The 17,975-nt window shown below is 35.5% G+C and overlaps 2 protein-coding genes and 1 long non-coding RNA gene across 3 annotated transcripts; 2 read left to right on the top strand and 1 right to left on the bottom strand.

Moving 5' to 3' along the window:
* Positions 1-28: 28 nt before the first annotated feature.
* LOC121412052 (cholinesterase 1-like) lies at positions 29-7,778 on the top strand. The gene is made up of 9 exons (XM_041604963.1): positions 29-694; positions 1,378-1,563; positions 2,524-2,683; positions 3,848-3,925; positions 4,658-4,776; positions 5,895-6,062; positions 6,656-7,095; positions 7,694-7,720; positions 7,760-7,778. Exons 1-9 carry the CDS (start codon positions 521-523, stop codon positions 7,776-7,778), a joined length of 1,371 nt encoding a protein of 456 aa, XP_041460897.1. The 5' UTR covers positions 29-520.
* Positions 7,779-7,910: 132 nt separating this feature from the next.
* LOC121411252 lies at positions 7,911-10,130 on the top strand. Its single transcript, XR_005969443.1, has 3 exons — positions 7,911-8,091; positions 8,423-8,569; positions 9,091-10,130. It is a non-coding gene; the product is annotated as an uncharacterized LOC121411252 (long non-coding RNA).
* A 1,177-nt stretch (positions 10,131-11,307) lies between these two features.
* Positions 11,308-17,466, bottom strand: LOC121411249 (acetylcholinesterase-like). The gene is made up of 8 exons (XM_041603863.1): positions 16,810-17,466; positions 15,968-16,127; positions 15,438-15,515; positions 14,911-15,029; positions 14,394-14,564; positions 13,365-13,996; positions 12,761-12,942; positions 11,308-11,618 (listed from the first exon to the last, which is right to left on the bottom strand). The coding sequence occupies exons 1-8, from the start codon at positions 17,173-17,175 to the stop codon at positions 11,497-11,499; spliced, it is 1,830 nt and encodes a 609-aa protein (XP_041459797.1). The 5' UTR covers positions 17,176-17,466; the 3' UTR covers positions 11,308-11,496.
* Between the last annotated feature and the right edge of the window lie 509 nt (positions 17,467-17,975).

Genomic DNA, 17,975 nt, shown 5'->3' with positions numbered 1-17,975 from the left:
CTATTCCAATAAATGCAAACAATACAATATTACTACTTAATTCAAGGGCTCTGTATTTAAGGGTGTACCATAATTACTACCTTTATCGTATTTATACATTCTGAAATGTCTTAAGCAGTATCGATTATTTCAGAAATATATGAAAAATATGTAAACTGTGAGGGGGATAAAAAAAGAAACATACATATTGAGATCGGAACATAATGTGGACTCAATGTTTATCTTCCCTGAGCATGCTGGGTTGTGGTAATTGCGTAATTTTATTTGTTCTTAAGGAAAGATAAATCTTCATGCACGAGGCTATCATAACAGCATACAGTCAACATAGATGTTCATTTCACGGTACAATACATAATGTATGGTGAAGAGTCGGATAAGACCACACGAAATTTCCATCAAAGAGTGAATAAAATTTAGTTATGTTTTTATGCGAACATGATAGAACAACGTTTACGCCAAATTTAGTTATACCTCGGAACGGCCAATTACAGAAATAAATCTTTATTATTGCAAGAACATCATGTGTCCTTTACTACGTCTTGTGCTCATCTACTGCGTTCTTTTGGTATATAAATTTGGAATTAGTTCAGAGGATCCTACGGTCACAGTTACCGAAGGTGAACTCCTTGGAAAGACAGTTTTATTTGAGGAAAATGAGTCCATAAACATATCGAAGTTGGTCGATGTTTTCTTGGTAAGCACTCTTCTTGTATAAGTCATGTATTTTGTGTTTCACAAATTCATTAGTGATATCGATATTTTTGTTGGCATGTATTGTGGAGGTGCCCTGGTCGTGCTGGTCTTTGACGCCTGGCCACAAAAGTCCAGGGTTCGAATCCCGGTATGGCACTTTAGGTCACAGAACAAAGGCATTTGTATCTTCATGACCCTTTTTTAAATCATAAAATCTATATATGTTATTTAAGTCATCCTACCAGTTAATCTAATTTGTGTATTTCAACGATCAACAAAGTATACCAAGTAAATTTCCTAAAATACTTGAAGAGTAGTCAATTCATCTTTACTTGCATTTTCATAATAGATTGAAAAAAGTACTATGTTAGAATCATACCCTAACACGAATCACTCTGATAATCATTTATATGCCCTTTGCCCAGATATAACTTAATTGTTCACAATTCTGATATAATTAATCAAATATAAATATGAATGCATATATATTATATTTTTTTGTAAACATTGTAAATGAACTTTGTTTAAAAGTAGATACTGTTAAGATAAATAAGTAAAAAGCGATTGCAAATCATCAGTCTGGGCTAAGTAGATTTATTATCGTTTATAGCTGAAAAGAAAAACGTGAATTTGGCTTGTAGATCGCTAACAATCTTATATTTCTGTCATCATAAACACACGCAGGGTGTTCCGTTTGCCGATCCTCCAGATCGCTTTGAGGCACCTAAACCTAAAAGAAGATGGTTTGGACGGTGGAATGCTACTACATACAAACCTGCCTGTCTGCAGACACCTATCGCTTCCTTCTATTATCCTGATTTAATGGATGAGGACTGTCTGTATCTCAACGTTTTTGTTCCAAATCCAAAGGTAAATCAGAAGATTTTTTGCAGGAGTTTCTGCATTTATGGTAAAGTCAAAATAAATTTACAAAGCATAAACATAATCGTAGCATTACAGTAAAGTATACATTGTAATGTGACAAATTTATAGGAGTATCATAACGAAATTTAGACAAGAATACAGTTTAAGGATAAGACAAAGTAGTGAAAAATAAATGCAGTGGCAAACTATATAAGCAAAATAAATGCTTGAGACATAGCAGCCAAAAGGGGAAAGGGGCTACATGGAAACCAATTATATTTCATATGTCTGGAACAAAAATCTTACATCACAAATCGTCAGAAAAGGAGAAAGAAGAAAAATTAAGAAATGAAATGTGCGTGTGTGTGCAAGTGGGTGAACGTGCAGGTGTGATATTTAAGAATACTTCGATAAAGGATATTTTTAATAAAGCTTTAAAAGAAGAAATAGATGCAGTGAGTTTAATATCATTGGGCAGATCATTCCAGATTCACTTGCCAAGGAACAAAATGAATCAATAATTCTTTGTTGCTCTGTTACTTTTCGGACTGGGTCCCGATTCATTATACTTGCTATAATAACACATTTACAGTAAAAATATTATTCATTGACTGGTGGTGAATTTGTTATAGAAATTGTGTATTTGTTATGAAACAAGACTCTGGTCCGTCGATCTCGGCAATGATCTGCGTCACGTTTATTGTATCGACAACGGTCTCATACCGTCAGTCATAAGTCAAATAAAAATTTCGAGTAGAAAGTCATTGTCGATTACCTAGTTCACCTTAGGTCGACCTATTCAAAGTTATTCATATAAAAAGGCCATTGACTGTTCGCTCCTCACAAAATCCCAAATCTCAGCCTATCATGAAAAACTAACTTTATTTTCTAAACACTCTATTCTTCTCCGTCAGTTTTTGTGGTGGGAAACAACTAAAAAAAAACGGGTTTCATTATTTTGTTTAGCCCAACAAAGCAGCTGTAATGGTATGGATCCATGGAGGAGGATTCGAATCGGGAACAGCATCAACATACGATTACTATGGAGTGCCACTTGTAGCAGTAGGGAATGTTATCATTGTCACCATGAATTATCGCCTCGGTGTATTCGGATTCTTATCAACTGGTATTTTATATTACAACAGCAAGGAGAAATCCACTAAAACAATATAGAATTTCTCATCGAAATCATGTTAACAAATGAATTCAATGAAAATACAATTTGACATTAAACAGGCGGTATGCAAAAGAAAGGGGACTGATGATGTAACACGATCACTAATCATTTTGTTTTCTTTAGTTACCGTATGAAATTGGAACAAATTCATATTTTTCTCTGAATGGGGGGGGGAGTGCGCATGGAACATTGTTAATTTTTCAAGTTACGAGTCGGATGTAATAAAAGAAACAATATTGTATATAAATTTGAGAATTAAACGGAGAGACGGATGAACGGGTGGCACTATTTTGGTCTCAGTATCATACCGCCGCATTAACAAAAAATAAAGGGGGCCTATACACTGCTGCCTTTTCATGTTTTGTGACCGATTTTGAAACAATTTCAGCATTTTCGTTTGATTGATTATCAGGGTAATTTTTCAAATCGACTGGATTGGGGGATTTCGCCTTTTTATTTCATGTATTATGTTTGCCCCTTTATTTCAAAAACCTCATCATGGATTGAGCTTTAGGGGCTTTTTCAAAAAGTTGCTCGTAAGTTAGTCACGGTTTTAGGCACAGTTGAGGAGGCTGTATTTTGCTAAAAGAGGTAAAGCAACTTATTTTTTCCTAGTTTCATAAAGGACTTTAAACTGTTGCAACTGTGCCAATATGGCAACTACAGTAACAAGGTAACCTTGATTTTGATTGGCTGCTGAGCCCTGTTACCATGGCAGTTGCGTTTATGGCAAAGTTACAACAGTTGCAAGTCCATTATGAATAAGATCCCTGGAGTGCATTTTCTGTAACCCCAAATTGAAATGTAATGAGTATTTCATTTAGAAGTTTCTTAACATTAATAAAATCTACTACGATAGGCCTTGTAACTTTCATCTTGAGCTCTTGATGGGCATACAAATTATCAAAAAAGATGACTGGGCACTAATTATGGATAATTCAACCTGAAATATGGAATTATTTGGTACTTTCATCTTTCACAAAATATACTATTGTCTGATCGTATTGGCCGTGTTCTGTTGATTTTCAAATGAGAAAATGAACATGATAACATTTTTTTTTCCAAGCATGTATATAAGTGCACCATCTGTATTTGTTTATTTGTCTTTGGTAGATGACGACTTAGCGCCCGGGAATTACGGTATGCTCGACCAGGTAGCTGCTCTGACATGGGTAAAGAATAACATTGAAGGTATATAAACACACCTACACAACCTCACACACCGACCCCACTCCACCCTCGCACACACACCCACACACACTCACACTATATATATATATACATTTATATATATATATATATATATATATATATATATATATATATATATATATATATATATATATATATATATATATATATATATATATATACATGTATAGGTGTGTGTGTGTGTGTATACACATTGGTGCTCAAAGGTTATTGAACTATGCTCTGCCATGTTTCAGATATTTGTTTGTGAAGTCCAGTGATAAAATATTATAAATTTGATTTAAGAAATTTGGGGGGGGGCTCATCGAACATTGTAGTGATGTTGTTTATATTTCAACACTTAGCAAGGAGGAGTGCATTATTTTAGCACAACTGCTTATGTATATGTATATGTATGTATACGTACATATATATATATATATATATTTATATATGATATATAAATATATATGCAATGTACATGTATATGTTCATCACCCGACCATGCGAAAATAAATGCTAAAAAAATAAAACCTGCATTATTTACTCTCTTGTTTTCCCCATCAACTCGATCCATGCCGGTAATTACTGTGTTTTAAAATGGCACTGATTATTTCTATTTTAATATGTCTTCTGTATTGAAAGATTTTGTTAGGTTAGTAATAATTCTGACGCTACAATTGATCCATTATTTTCTTCTCTCGCTCTCTTCCTTTCTCTCAATTGATGTAGCTTTTGGAGGAGACAGAGAGAGGATAACCGTTTTCGGAGAGAGTGCTGGAGCTTCAAGCGTAAATTTCCATATGCTCTCCCAACTTACCACCGACATTTTCCACCATGCAATTATTCAGGTATATTTCTAAGACTTTGTTACAATACGCAAGAAAAGAGAATAAAAATAGCATGACTGAGAAATGGTGCTAGAAGCTAACATTATCTGAAACGTACTAGTTGTAAAAAGTCAAGATGCCTTGTGTCAAGTGGTCTTGGTCTAAGGCGCTTAACGAGATACGTGGAGGTACTTGGGATTCAACCGCTGCCTCCGTAAAGCGTTCTTATCTACAATGCTTCTTTATCAGTCACTTCCATTCGGGTTTCACTCGTTTACCAAAATTTTTGATTAAGTCATCTATCCAAATCTGAAACAAGTGGAACGCCACTTGCCATCTCGCCTGCAATACGCGCTTAAATATAGCAGCAGTGTAGACTTTGAAAACGATTATTGAAGAATAATTCACAAGACACCATTCATCATGTTCATATGATAATAAAACACTTATATTCATTTACCCTTTATGACCATCAACCTTGGTCATAATATGACCAAAGACTCATGCAAAACAGTGAGTGATACTTGATTACCCTTTCATCCTTCCTTCATGAACTAGATCCAAAAACTTATGGCAATTCGACAATTACCCCCCAACTTGACCAAAGTTCGTTAACCGTTAATGCCATTTGACCTTAGTCATGTGACCTGAAACTCATACAGGATTTTTTAATGGTTTGAATACGCTTATGTTCAAGTTTCATGAACTAGGTCCATATAATTTCCAATTTATGATGACATTTTAAAAACAAGTTAAGATTTCATGTTGATGACGCCACAAGCGCCTTCGGAAAAGCGGTGCCTAAACTCGTCTCGCTCTTTGCCAGCAAGACAAAAAAATTACGGTACTTAGGAGTAGAATAAGATGCATTTAAAGCATAATCGTTATCTTGACCAGAGTACCATAATTTATCAGCTTTTTTAGTAACGTCATTCTTTGAAAGGAATTTGAATAGCAATTTGAAATGATTGGCACAGAACCTCTATGAGTTTTTAACTAATTTGTCCACCTCCACTTTAACGTGGATTTGCGCTGTAGTAACGCTGCAACATCTAAAAGCTCTTTATAGGACTACCCCATCTCCGATACATGTATATAATGTAATGTATGTAATTTAATGTGTGTCGATGTCAATACAGAGTGGTTCGGCGTTTTCTAACTTCGCTTATCGATCAGATAGAAGTGCAGAGAAGCGATACGCGATGGAGACTGGGGAGCAATTAGGATGCAATTCGACCACTTCAAGTGAATTAATAGAGTGCCTGAAAGGACTCGATGGCAGACGACTACGTGCTGCGGCAGACAGGGTAATGTATCTTTAGAGGTAGAGGTGTTGTGGCTCAGTGGATAAGTCTTCGGACTTTGAACCACAAGGTCCGGGGTTCAAATCCCACCGCAGCACTAACGTCCTTTGGCAAGGCGTTTATCTACATTTGCCACTCTCAACCCAGGTGTACTAAATGGGTACCCGGTAGGAATGAATTTCTTGAATGCTCGATGCGCCCGATCAGGGTAGCCGTGCTAAAGCCGGGGTAATAGTATGCAGCGCTTAGAAACATTTGTATTAAGCGCTATATAAAAAATTGCATATTATTATTATTATCTGGATGATATCCAAAATAAAATGAAATAAAATGTCTGTGATCTTCAATAATCGCTTGAATTGCTTCCAATACATAATTATTGATTATCAATTGTCACCTAAGGAATTGTCGATTTTTCCTAACATAAATTAGTAAGTCTCGTATTACAATCCACCAGTGTATCTTGTTCGCGTATCATTCTGTGAGTATGTTTTTATATCGTTATATTTGTCAAGCAACCATGCACATCGTAAATGTTTCTAAAAATGTGTTAAAAAAACTGCAGCCAAAACAAGTATTGATATTATCATTTATAGGTATATCCCGAGTACTCTGTTTCTGTAGACGGCTACTTCCTCACTGACACACCAGCCAACCTGTACATCAGGGGTGATGTGCAGCATCCTAAACTACTAATTGGCTTCAATAAGGACGAGGGTTCCATCCGTGTATTCGGTGAGAACCTCGCCTATGCGGGTTCATCGACTGGACCACCAATCAAAAAGAGCACTCTTGAAGAATCCATTAAGGCATCATCGGGAAAATATGGCCTTGTCGACGCCATCATACAGAGATCAATCCTTGAGGAATACACAGATTGGGCTAAGGCGGACGATCCAGAGGCGGACTTTCTTGATGAGCTCATTCATTTTCACGGTGACTTCGATTTCATTTGTCCAACCCTCACAACTTCAAAATTTCATGCTGAAGCAGGAGATACGGTGTTTCAATACTTCTTGACCCACGAACCTAGCATGTGAGTATTCCTTGAAGGCGGCATTTGCATGAAAAACTATCAAATGAATAGCCGTGAGTTGACAAATAATTATCCGACCACAAATTGGTCAAAATTCAGCAAAATTCAGAAATTTGTAGAGGAATACCTTCAGTTGGTAGTATTAAACATCATTGGTCAACTTTCAACGACCTGATTTTTGTTAAAAAGTGACACGGGGAATCGACAATGAATTCTCAGATACAGCATATTTGTAAACATAAGCACAACCTAATTATTTACTTCAAAGCCGAATTAATCTCACCAGTTTAACAGACCATCTCATTTCCTGTTAAGATACACATTCAAGTTTTATATGTCATGAACATTTTCGGAATCATAATTTTCTCTTTTGAATTTTCCAGTCCTTTGTAGAGTGTAACTTTACAATCAGGTCCACGACACATCCAGGATGCATAAGAGCTATGGTTTGTTCCTTCAACAACCCATGGCTGATTTTAGTAGTACAAATCAGTCAAAAACAAATATCCCTTGAAAACGATTACCTATAGGTCTATAAAATATATTCTAAAGTCGAATAATAGGGATCTGCATACATCACCTTTTCTTGGCTTGTTAGGAGTTACCTGCAGCATTGGCGGCGGAAGCAAAAAATTTTAGGAGGGGACAACCAAAATTTTTTCAGGGAGGGCGTAGGAAAATAAATTGACAAGCAAAAAAAAAAAAAAAAAAAAAGGTCATCAACTAAAAATTTAGGGGGGGGGACCGTCCCCCCCTCCCCAAATTTAGGGGGGACACGTCCCCCCTGTCCCCCCCGCTTCCGCCGCCTATGCAGTACCGGAATCTCCTTCCGTCAACTCCATGGCTCAAGGCAGGACACACAGAAGACCTAACCTTTGTATGGGGTCTACCTTTCGTTAAAGAATTAGACGGTATCCATGTGTATAACATGACGACCAAAGAAAAGGCATTAAGTGTTTACATTATGGAGATGTGGACTGAGTTTGCTAAAAATGGGTGAGTTTGGTCGATATCACATTGATTGTTTGTACAATTTTTTTTCCGGGGGGGAGGCGATACGCAGATCCCGAACTCTTGCCTGCATTATCTTGCAGCATTTAAAGCTTTATAAATTTTCGGCTATAAATGATTATATTACTTTGCAAAGATATTTCAGAGTTAGGTCTCTATTATTTTGAAGTAGGTTGGTAAATAAATGAATAAATAAACCGTTGGTTGGTACTTCCAAGATGTCGAACGAATGACATTAATTCCTCTCCATGTGCAGTATGCATCATCATGACTGATGAGTACATGACGATTTAATGTATTCATACATTGTTCTTAGAGTACCCAGTGATGAATGGCCTCAATTTGAGAAACCGGGACTTCACTACCAAGAACTATCTATAGAAGATGGGAGTTGGTAGAGCTGCGAGAGCAAAACAGTGCAACTTCTGGAATCCGTATCTGCTGAAACTAAAAACTTACACAGGTATTCATTTCTTATGAATTAGAGATCAACTCTTCTCTTTGCAAATGTACACAAAATGTATTATAGTTGTAATATCCATTATGTCTGTGTATATTTTTAGTCAATCTATTGATAATCAGGTTTTAGTTTAATGATTAGAAAACACATATGGTTTGAATGATCTAATCTAAAACCTGACATTTCTGGTTAATTTTACAATTTAAATATCTTAATCAAGAATGCCCAGTCCTCGAGAATTTTCAGGTATACAACAATCTCCATCCGACGGGACTAACAATTTCAGGAAATATTCTTCGAACACCATCTGTCTCAATTGTCTCATATTTCTTTCCCGAATGTATAGAAAATGTGCTCGAGCATGAATGTAACGTGTGAACAATAGTCTAATAAAACTTACATTGAACAAACTAATATTCATTGAAAGGAATATGGATCAAACTGCACGAGAAGGAAAAGTTAAGAATGAAATACATTTGTAATGATATCATAGCATGATATTTATATTCTTCCTCCTATTGTAGATAACGTTGAAGATATCTGGAATGAATGGCTGGAAAGCAACAACGTATGGAAAGAGGATTTCGTAACTTGGCAAGGACTTTTCGAAGAATTTGAAAATGATTTGAATTGTATATGACAGTGAATATCCGGTGATTTCATATTACTCATCTCTATAAACGCATGTGTGAATAGAATGAAAAATGTTGTCAATTATCATTTTCTAAGGAAAAAAACGTTGATTATTTAAAAACTACAAAAGAGTAGCCGCCATTCATCTTTTTTTTAAACTGTTGATTTTTTGCACAAAAAAATGAAATTAACTTCTCTGCTGTTTTGAGCCTGTTCTTTTGAGCCCTCTCTATGTAATGTATTATGTCTGAAAGACCCAAGTTGAATACTTATCCTACCTTATTCTCGAATGCATCTAAAAACTTACTTCATGTCGTTCATGTCGTTGAGAAATGTTTTTTTTTTACAAATACAAAATACGAGGTTATTTACAGACCTCACTCCCCTTTACAAAGTTATCATTTAAATTTTGTACAAATAACTATGATCTGTTAGCCTGATTTTTAAAATGAGTAATGATTAAACATTTTAATCCATTTCTTTTAATGACTCTTCATAACTTTTATGAATAAACACATATCATTGTAAAGGGTGTGTCTGGCATATATCGGAAGTTTAATGTAAACCACGCATAAGGCAAGTCTATAGTTCATGAATACGTATCACGATAATTGCTACTTTAACAAATCTAAGCCAATGTAATCTCATTCTTTTATCATTTTATCAATAAGTAGTCAAATATTTATTCTAAGCCTAACTCTAGACATGATACCAAAAGTTCGTGACACGTCAACATACTGCTTTCAGCATGTACTGTATTTTTTCATCATGTTGACTCAAAAGTCAAATAAGAGGGAATAACATCAGTCTCCCAGCGAAAGCACTTAATTGAGTATAGAGATAGGAAGGAATAAACATCACTTCCCCAGCAAGATCCCTTAAAGGGATGGCCTGGGCTGAAAATATTTATATCTAAATAAATAAAGTAAAATTCACAGAGCAAAATGATGAAAATTTCGTCAAAATCGGATGAAAAGTAACAAAGTTATTGAATTTTAAAGTTTATTAATATTTTGTGAAAACAGTTATATGCACATCGTCATGAATATTCATGAATATTGATGATCTTATATCCCCACTTTCATTTTTTTTTTTTTATTACATGAATTATAAATGTTTCAACATTTCATACATGTGTACATGATGTGTCTCCATTACGATGAAACAAGTTGCGGCAATAACAAATACACTTAATCAGTTGCCAATCAAATTGTTTTAGTTCTTGGCAATTTTTTTTTTAATAAACCAGATTTCATATAATACAAAAAAACAATATGACATCATCAGCCCACCTAATGAATATTCACGAAGACATGCCTAGAAGTGTTTCACCGGAATAATGCAAATCTTTCAAATTCAATAACTTCGTTATTTGTTATCTTATTTTGATCAAATTTTCAGCACTTTGCTTTGTGAATTTTACTCGATTCATTGAGATATAAATAACTCAAGGCTAGACCTTCCCTTTAATGGAGTAAAGAGATACACGAGATAAAATTCATCCTCCTGAGTTTAATTACAACATTTGGCTGAGACTTACCTTGGACCTATTGGACTGACAGACTTATAATAGATATTATTTAATAGATAATCTGATAATTAGTTTCTAAGGAACATATTACACTACGTGTGTCAAAACAGATACAGAGTCGCCCCATATGAATTAAAGGTTGGTTGAAGCTTAATATTTATTTTAAAGATACAGAGTTGAGGCGCTTTCCTTATAATAAAACACCATTTTACTTTTAAAGATTATCGGTTTATCTTTTCCTTGTGTGATAATACCAAACAATAATTTGGGGACTCTTATTCCAGCATGTAAACGAATTTTAAAACAATTTCATGCGCTAAAATCAACATGACATCCATGTATTTATTGACATGTCGATGCCATAACGAATCCTTGTACTCTTGATGAAACAAATTCACATAATGAAAAGGGCAAGGTATTATCTGAACGGAAGAAGTGTGAGTTATTTTGGTAAAAGTGAGACCATACAAAATATGCACTTATACAGAATGTATGTTGCATTCAAACGCTGTATAACTCAAATTGCACGTTCGTGTATTTTAAGTATTTGACAATGAAACGACTGGCAAATAGATTATTATGGTTATGAAATAATCACCTTTAATAAATGATTTTAATACTATATCACTGAACCGGTGGTTTAATAATTTACACTCTAGCTGTAAAACCAGTCCCGTACTTTCCAGGTTGCAGCATATGCCACATCAAATAAAACAAATGATAGTTGAACAATAATAAAGTTTTTAATGGCATATTTCATCAACTCCTAGTTGCAAGGTTGAGTGTTTGATTTATAGTCCTCAAAAGCTGCTTGCCATTCCACCATATCTTCTGTTTTCCATCGATTGTAATCTTCTCTCCACTCTTCTTCAAGATCAGACAAATCCACTGAAAAATATAATTTCAAAAACAATATAGAATGATATAATTCAATTACGATGTTGTTACTATTATTAATGGTAATAATAATACGAGATTTGCAATCTCATTTACAATTTTTTTTAAGGATTCCGCCATAATTCAATAACGAAATAATCTGCTTTAGTGTGGAAATCCCGGGATAGTGCTTTGGGACTAAGATAAAAATACGCACACATATTCGACAAAGGAGAATGTCATTTAATATTGGCGAAATTGGATTCATTTAGAACAACTGATTTGGTAAACGTGGAGGCAACTAGAAATCTCTCATGAATATTAAAATGATAATTTTTTTTCTGTATAAAGTGATGATAAACACACTTTTCATTCCTAATAAGATGATTTTACAAAAATCCATTGGCTATAAGGAAGAAAAAAAACATACGATATGCTATATCTGCAGTTTCGTCTAACTTTGAATCATAAAGGGTTGCATTATTTTACTCCTATAAAACTTTATTAAGCTGAACGATTGGTCAAATGTTTCTCTTGTTCTGCCCGATGTCTTGTCAAAGATTGAATGAAACGTTATAATAGTTCGGTAGAAACGCAATATGTTAATTATTTTACTTAAGACGTAGTTAAAAAGGGAGATTTAATGGCATGAATGAATTCCTAGTCATAAAAACCCATTAGGGTGCATTATCTACATTTTGGGTGTTTTCTGGATAGACATACACAAATACGTATATATTACACTAATGCTAATTAGTTCATTATGCTAATTAGGCTGATTACGATGATTGCATTACATAAAAATTAAAACTATGAATCGATTCCTCGTAACAGGAACCCCTAGAAAATGGCATTATTTATGTTTTCAGTCATTCTGGGTTCAGAGTATTAGCATATCACATGTATATATATGCTGATTAGATGATTATGCTAATAAGGCTAATTAAAAAAATGCTCAAGGTTGCCAAGGTGGCAATCAAACTAAATTTATCTCAATACCCATCTAGAACACGAATTTAAAAAAATCTTTTTACCAACAACTTTTCCAGTTCTTGTAGATGGCCTATGAGATCGTCTACTGGACTACAATGCTGATTTTTTTTAAACTCTACTGCATTGTAAATACTGCATTTTAAAGCAATCTGCATACTCACTCGACTGGATAACAAGACTTGGTAGGTATTTGTTCCAAAAGTTGCACTCTCTTGCTTTCAAACCTCGGCTGTTCTCTACGGCTGGGTTGAGGATTTTGTAGTCTAGATCAGGAAGACTAAACTTTGGCCATGCTTTGGATGATGTGTTAGGTTGCCCACCAACTGTCTCTAAATTAGGATTTCTGTAGAGACACAAAGAAGAATATATATCAATATCTTAAAGTAGCTGTCCGAGGCTTTTAAAGAAATACATAAAAGCTTCTCGATTTACAAATTTTTCAGATCTTTTGAAATTATCCTACAAGTATCGGAGAATCTCTTATCACGGATGACGTGTAAAGTCATTGCATTTAAGACTTGACACCGTGTTTTCTGTATTTGTTCCTTACCACATGGAGAACAGTTAAGGAATAATAAGGGGGTTCGTTAAATAAAAGCAAAATATAAGCAATGAATGATTTAATTATGGCTTCGTCGACATTCGAACCTACCACCTTCTTCGTAAAATAGTCGCTTACAAGGACATATTGAGATAGTATGCCAACAAGCAATGAGGACACTATAGTATTCATAATGTTGTTAACATGGAATTTGGCATTATTACCCTGTCTTTGCAAAGTTGGTATAATATCTCATGATATCAACGGTGAGTTCCACCTCTTCTAAGGGCATGTTGTCCCATAAAGTCAAAGATGGATTAAAATGGTATCCAAATATGAACTGTAAATCTTCAGCGTGAGCCACGCCTCTCCACTCTGGTGAGGCCAGATCGCTGGTCCACACGGTCTGATTGGGCAAATGTGTAAAGTCATAAAGATACACATCCTGACCGTCTTCTGCGTAATATCTTGCAAAGTCTACGGACGGACAAGTGAACGCCTCATCAGTCTCGACTGCAATATAGTCGTAAAAATAATTCGCTTGAGGATCGTCTGCGAGAGTCCAGTCGACGTATTCCTGCATGATCGCATCGATGATGACGTCATTGACATACGTATAGGTGAAGCGCTCAAGTGCGTCACGGAATTCGGTTTTGTTCGCGTACCCTTCGTCTGTGTTTATCTGTCTGATGAAGGCCCTCCCTGCGACGAGACTACCATCGTCTTTTGTCGCTCCAAGCAAGATTGGGCACTTCTTGAAACGATTCGCTTTAACCAGATTGAGGGGGTTATCGACCAAAAACATACCGTCTACAGTTGGAACGAAGGGGATGACGTTTGTGGTTTCAAGAAGAATCTGAAATAGGAATTGAAAAGCCGCTCATTAAATCACTATTTTATATTCTTTGTGTAAAGTGTGGTAAACTAAAAAGCACCATTATTCGCATCTCGTTGGGTGTGTTATCATACAAGAAATACATTGGAAATTTGATAACGCAATAATATGAACTTGTACCTAATAATTTACATCTGTGGGTTTCACCAGGAGTCACATTGGACATGCTAAATGCCCTTCCATAGCCCAAAGTCATCCGAGGGCCACCCGTGTTCATCCTTGCCTATGGCTTACCTTTGATGAGTTGCATGATAGTACAATTTCGTATGTGTATTAGACCTCGGCACCACTGCGGAATAAACAAAAACTTCTGGTCTTCGAGTGTTATCGTATGACAAACGTGGATCATATAACTTACTCTATCAATTGCAAATGTGAGTGTCTTCTCTGGTAGATCCCTCAGGCATTGAGCTAAAGCTTCGCTTGTACTAAGATCAGGACAGCTGGCTGCTTCACCGACACCAAAAGCATCATCCCTGGCTTTACTTGCATCTGTCTCGACAGCCCATGGACTTGTAGCTGTACCGCTCTTTGAGGGCAAACAGCAAAAATAGGAATATGTACAAACTTTCAAAATAATGAAAAATTTGTATATTTTTATCAATGATATCAGCATCCATCCCTAATTGTAAGTACTTTACCGAAATGAACCCAATCGTAGATCAGTTTCGAGGCTACACTTTGATCGTTTTATCGAGCTGTATCATTTGTTTTATTAATTTTACAGAAATCATGTATTTCCCCTGCATGAAAAGGTAAATACAGCTCAACTTTCTTAACCCAGTCGCACAAAAAACACCTGCTAGGCCATTGAAAATATATACTAAGTATAGTAATTATAACAAATATGGGGTTTGTGATAAACATATACTTACAACTAAAATTGCTCTCTTGAAGTATTGTTCGCTTTCCTGAGCAAGAAGGTGTAAACCAACGCTGCCGGCTCCGGCACTCTGCCCAAAGATTGTCACTTGATCCGGATCGCCACCAAATGCTTCAGAAAGGAAGTAAAATTTCAAAAATTCATCAAAGTGAAGACATTTAGGCTGGCCCTGCATGCATGACATTAATGGCTACATTTGATATCATGTATTTACCACAAGAAAGTACAAAACCCAGTTTATATAGTTATGGTGATAAACCGGATGCCCTGAACATGAGGACCAAGAAACTGACCCCTGTGATAAATTCCATATTTATGTGATGCCATAATTCGTTCTGGTTGATATTTCTTTCTCTCATTGTTTAAAAGACATTCATTCTTAGAAAATACAATCCTGCCATGACCAATCATGCAAACAGATGTATAAAATCACCCCTATAACGCTACGATCGCCGTTCTTGGTGGATGGGATAACAAACTCGATGAAAGGTCTTCCAATATTGATCTTGTATCACGTACCTGTGATATGTTTATTGACCCATTTGAGAGCTTCGAGCTGGTCATACATTCCATACATCCCTGGCAAGACATCATCACCTGCGAAAAAAATAAATATAACCTGCATTACTTATCCCCTACATATAGGATGAGTCAACATGGAAATGGGCTAGTTCCTCTGTACCGTAACTAGCACTAGCTGAATTAATTTACACTAAAACTGTCGAACAAATTTGCGTGATTAAGGATGCGATAGGACATCAATGAATGCATCTTGTTATAATTCGAAGTTTGTCATCCTCTCCTAATTCAGTCTGATATAAGCTCATTGTCGAAATACTAACATAAATAGTTGTCATTTCATACAGTGATAAAATTGATAAAGCCAAAGCGAAATCTGCGAGAAACGCGTAACTAAAATATTGTTGACCTAAGAACTAAACAGGAAACATATGAGGAAATGGAAAACAAAATCTTCAAATTATGTGGATAATACTTTGGTGATCATGAATTCAGACTATTACAAAATCATGAGAATATTAGAGCTTTACCAGTAGAGAGAAATCCAAATCCATTGAGCCTGTAGTTGGTATTCACCAGTATCACTCCATGGTATCCGCAAAGGGCGTGGCCTTCATAGCTGGCTTTAGATGAAGACCCTATCACAAATCCGCCACCATGGAACCACACCATTACGGGTGCGTTGGTGGGCTGTTTGTAAATTGAAACAAGATTTTTTTTTGAAGTAGACGTTTCCCACAAAAAACGAGAGATAACACGATCATTGAAATTGCATTGACAAGAACACAATATGCATTCATGTTAATATATATATACACATATATATATATATATATATATATATATATAGTGTAGATGTCACCTAAATCATTTGACCATGATTGTACCACAGCATGAACGCTATTTGATATGTTACAATTACTTATCATTTATTCTCGATCTCGCTCTGGAAAAAGGTTTGCTAACTCGCGAGTGTACATTTTTATATTCCGTATAGACTACGTACTCTCGAAGGTAGAATGATTCCTAACGTATTTTGATGTATTCGTTATGTGAAAAGAGCAGTGCATTTTGATCTGTCTGCCAGCCGCTTAGCCACTCTATCACCTACATTATTCATTGTAAGACCAATCGATGTATGTATGTATATACATATATATATATATATATATATATATAGGCCTATATATATATATATATATATATAGGCCTATATATATATATATATATATATATATATATATATATATAATATATAATATATATATATATATACGTATGTATATATAGTATCTAACAAATGAATAACATGTATGCTCTGATGAGCTTCTAGGAAGAAACGGAAATCAATATGACATGTGAGAGGGCCTACCTGAGGATGTGGAGTCCATATGTTGAGATACAGACAATCTTCGCTCTGTGATTCACCTTCTAGCACTTCAGGTAATTGCCAGCATATACTGCTGTATGCTGTAGCATTCAGCCAGCCATCTTCCAATGACTCCAGAGGCTCAGGCTTCATGAAGCGATAATGCGAGGCATTCTTAGCGAAAGGAATCCCGCGGTAGGCGTTGACATGGGTGTCCACCGCGGGATAGTCTGACTTGAAAGGTATAGTTTCCCCATAGATGGTTCCGAAATCTGGAATATCAACCTCTGGCTGCTGGCCAATGGCATCACGTACCAATAAAGCCACAAAAATACTGGCCAAGTGCACGAATATATTGAAGTTTTTCATACTCTGTTAGATCCGTCTGTTTATGTTTGTCAGTTGAATGCAATACAGCTTGTAAATAGTTTTGTTCTCAGCCTTCCAGCGAACAAGTATAATGCTCTACTAAATCATACATGTCATATTATGCCGATTTGCTTGTTCTTTATCTCTAACTAATTAAGTTCGGTTGTGATATATTTTGGTTACTTAGCAAATGAAGACAGTCAAATTGACTTCAGTCGAAGGTTATGAGGGATGTCGATTAGCTTGTTCGTCCACGTTCTGACCTCGTCATTTATCGTCATCAAAACACACTACTACTTGACACAAGAGGCACTTACGATAGGTTCTTATCATCCAGATTACGATAGATTTCTTAATTACCTGCTCTAAGTGATTTCACGAGTATACTAGTCGATAAGGATAACAGTTTTATTTACTTCTCCGTTTATGTCATTTGAAGTTTGCTCACTGTTACACAGTCACTAATTAGTATCGGTGCCTTCTTAGATGTTTTGAATCGTGCAGGGGAAATAGCCAAACCATGATATTCAAGATTGTGTTCTAGTTAAAACACTGGCTCTGAAATATATATTGGGAATGTTACCGCCATATCTTCTCTTTTAAAGGAGAAAATACGAAGATATTGAATGAAGTTATCATGGTTATATGATAAAATTCTTAAATCTTGAATTAAATTTTCTGTGGCGAACTTGCTATCTGCTTCCCGTGTTGTACTGGCCTTGATAAATTCTCGAAGAGGGTTAAAATGGTTTTTTTATAGAAGCGCGTACGAAATAAAGGGTGTTTCATCTTATTATTTA

Source organism: Lytechinus variegatus, chromosome 3 (genome assembly GCF_018143015.1).
Source record: "Lytechinus variegatus isolate NC3 chromosome 3, Lvar_3.0, whole genome shotgun sequence".
Taxonomy (NCBI): Eukaryota; Metazoa; Echinodermata; class Echinoidea; order Temnopleuroida; family Toxopneustidae; genus Lytechinus; species Lytechinus variegatus.
This window is presented reverse-complemented; position numbering and strand designations above follow the sequence as displayed.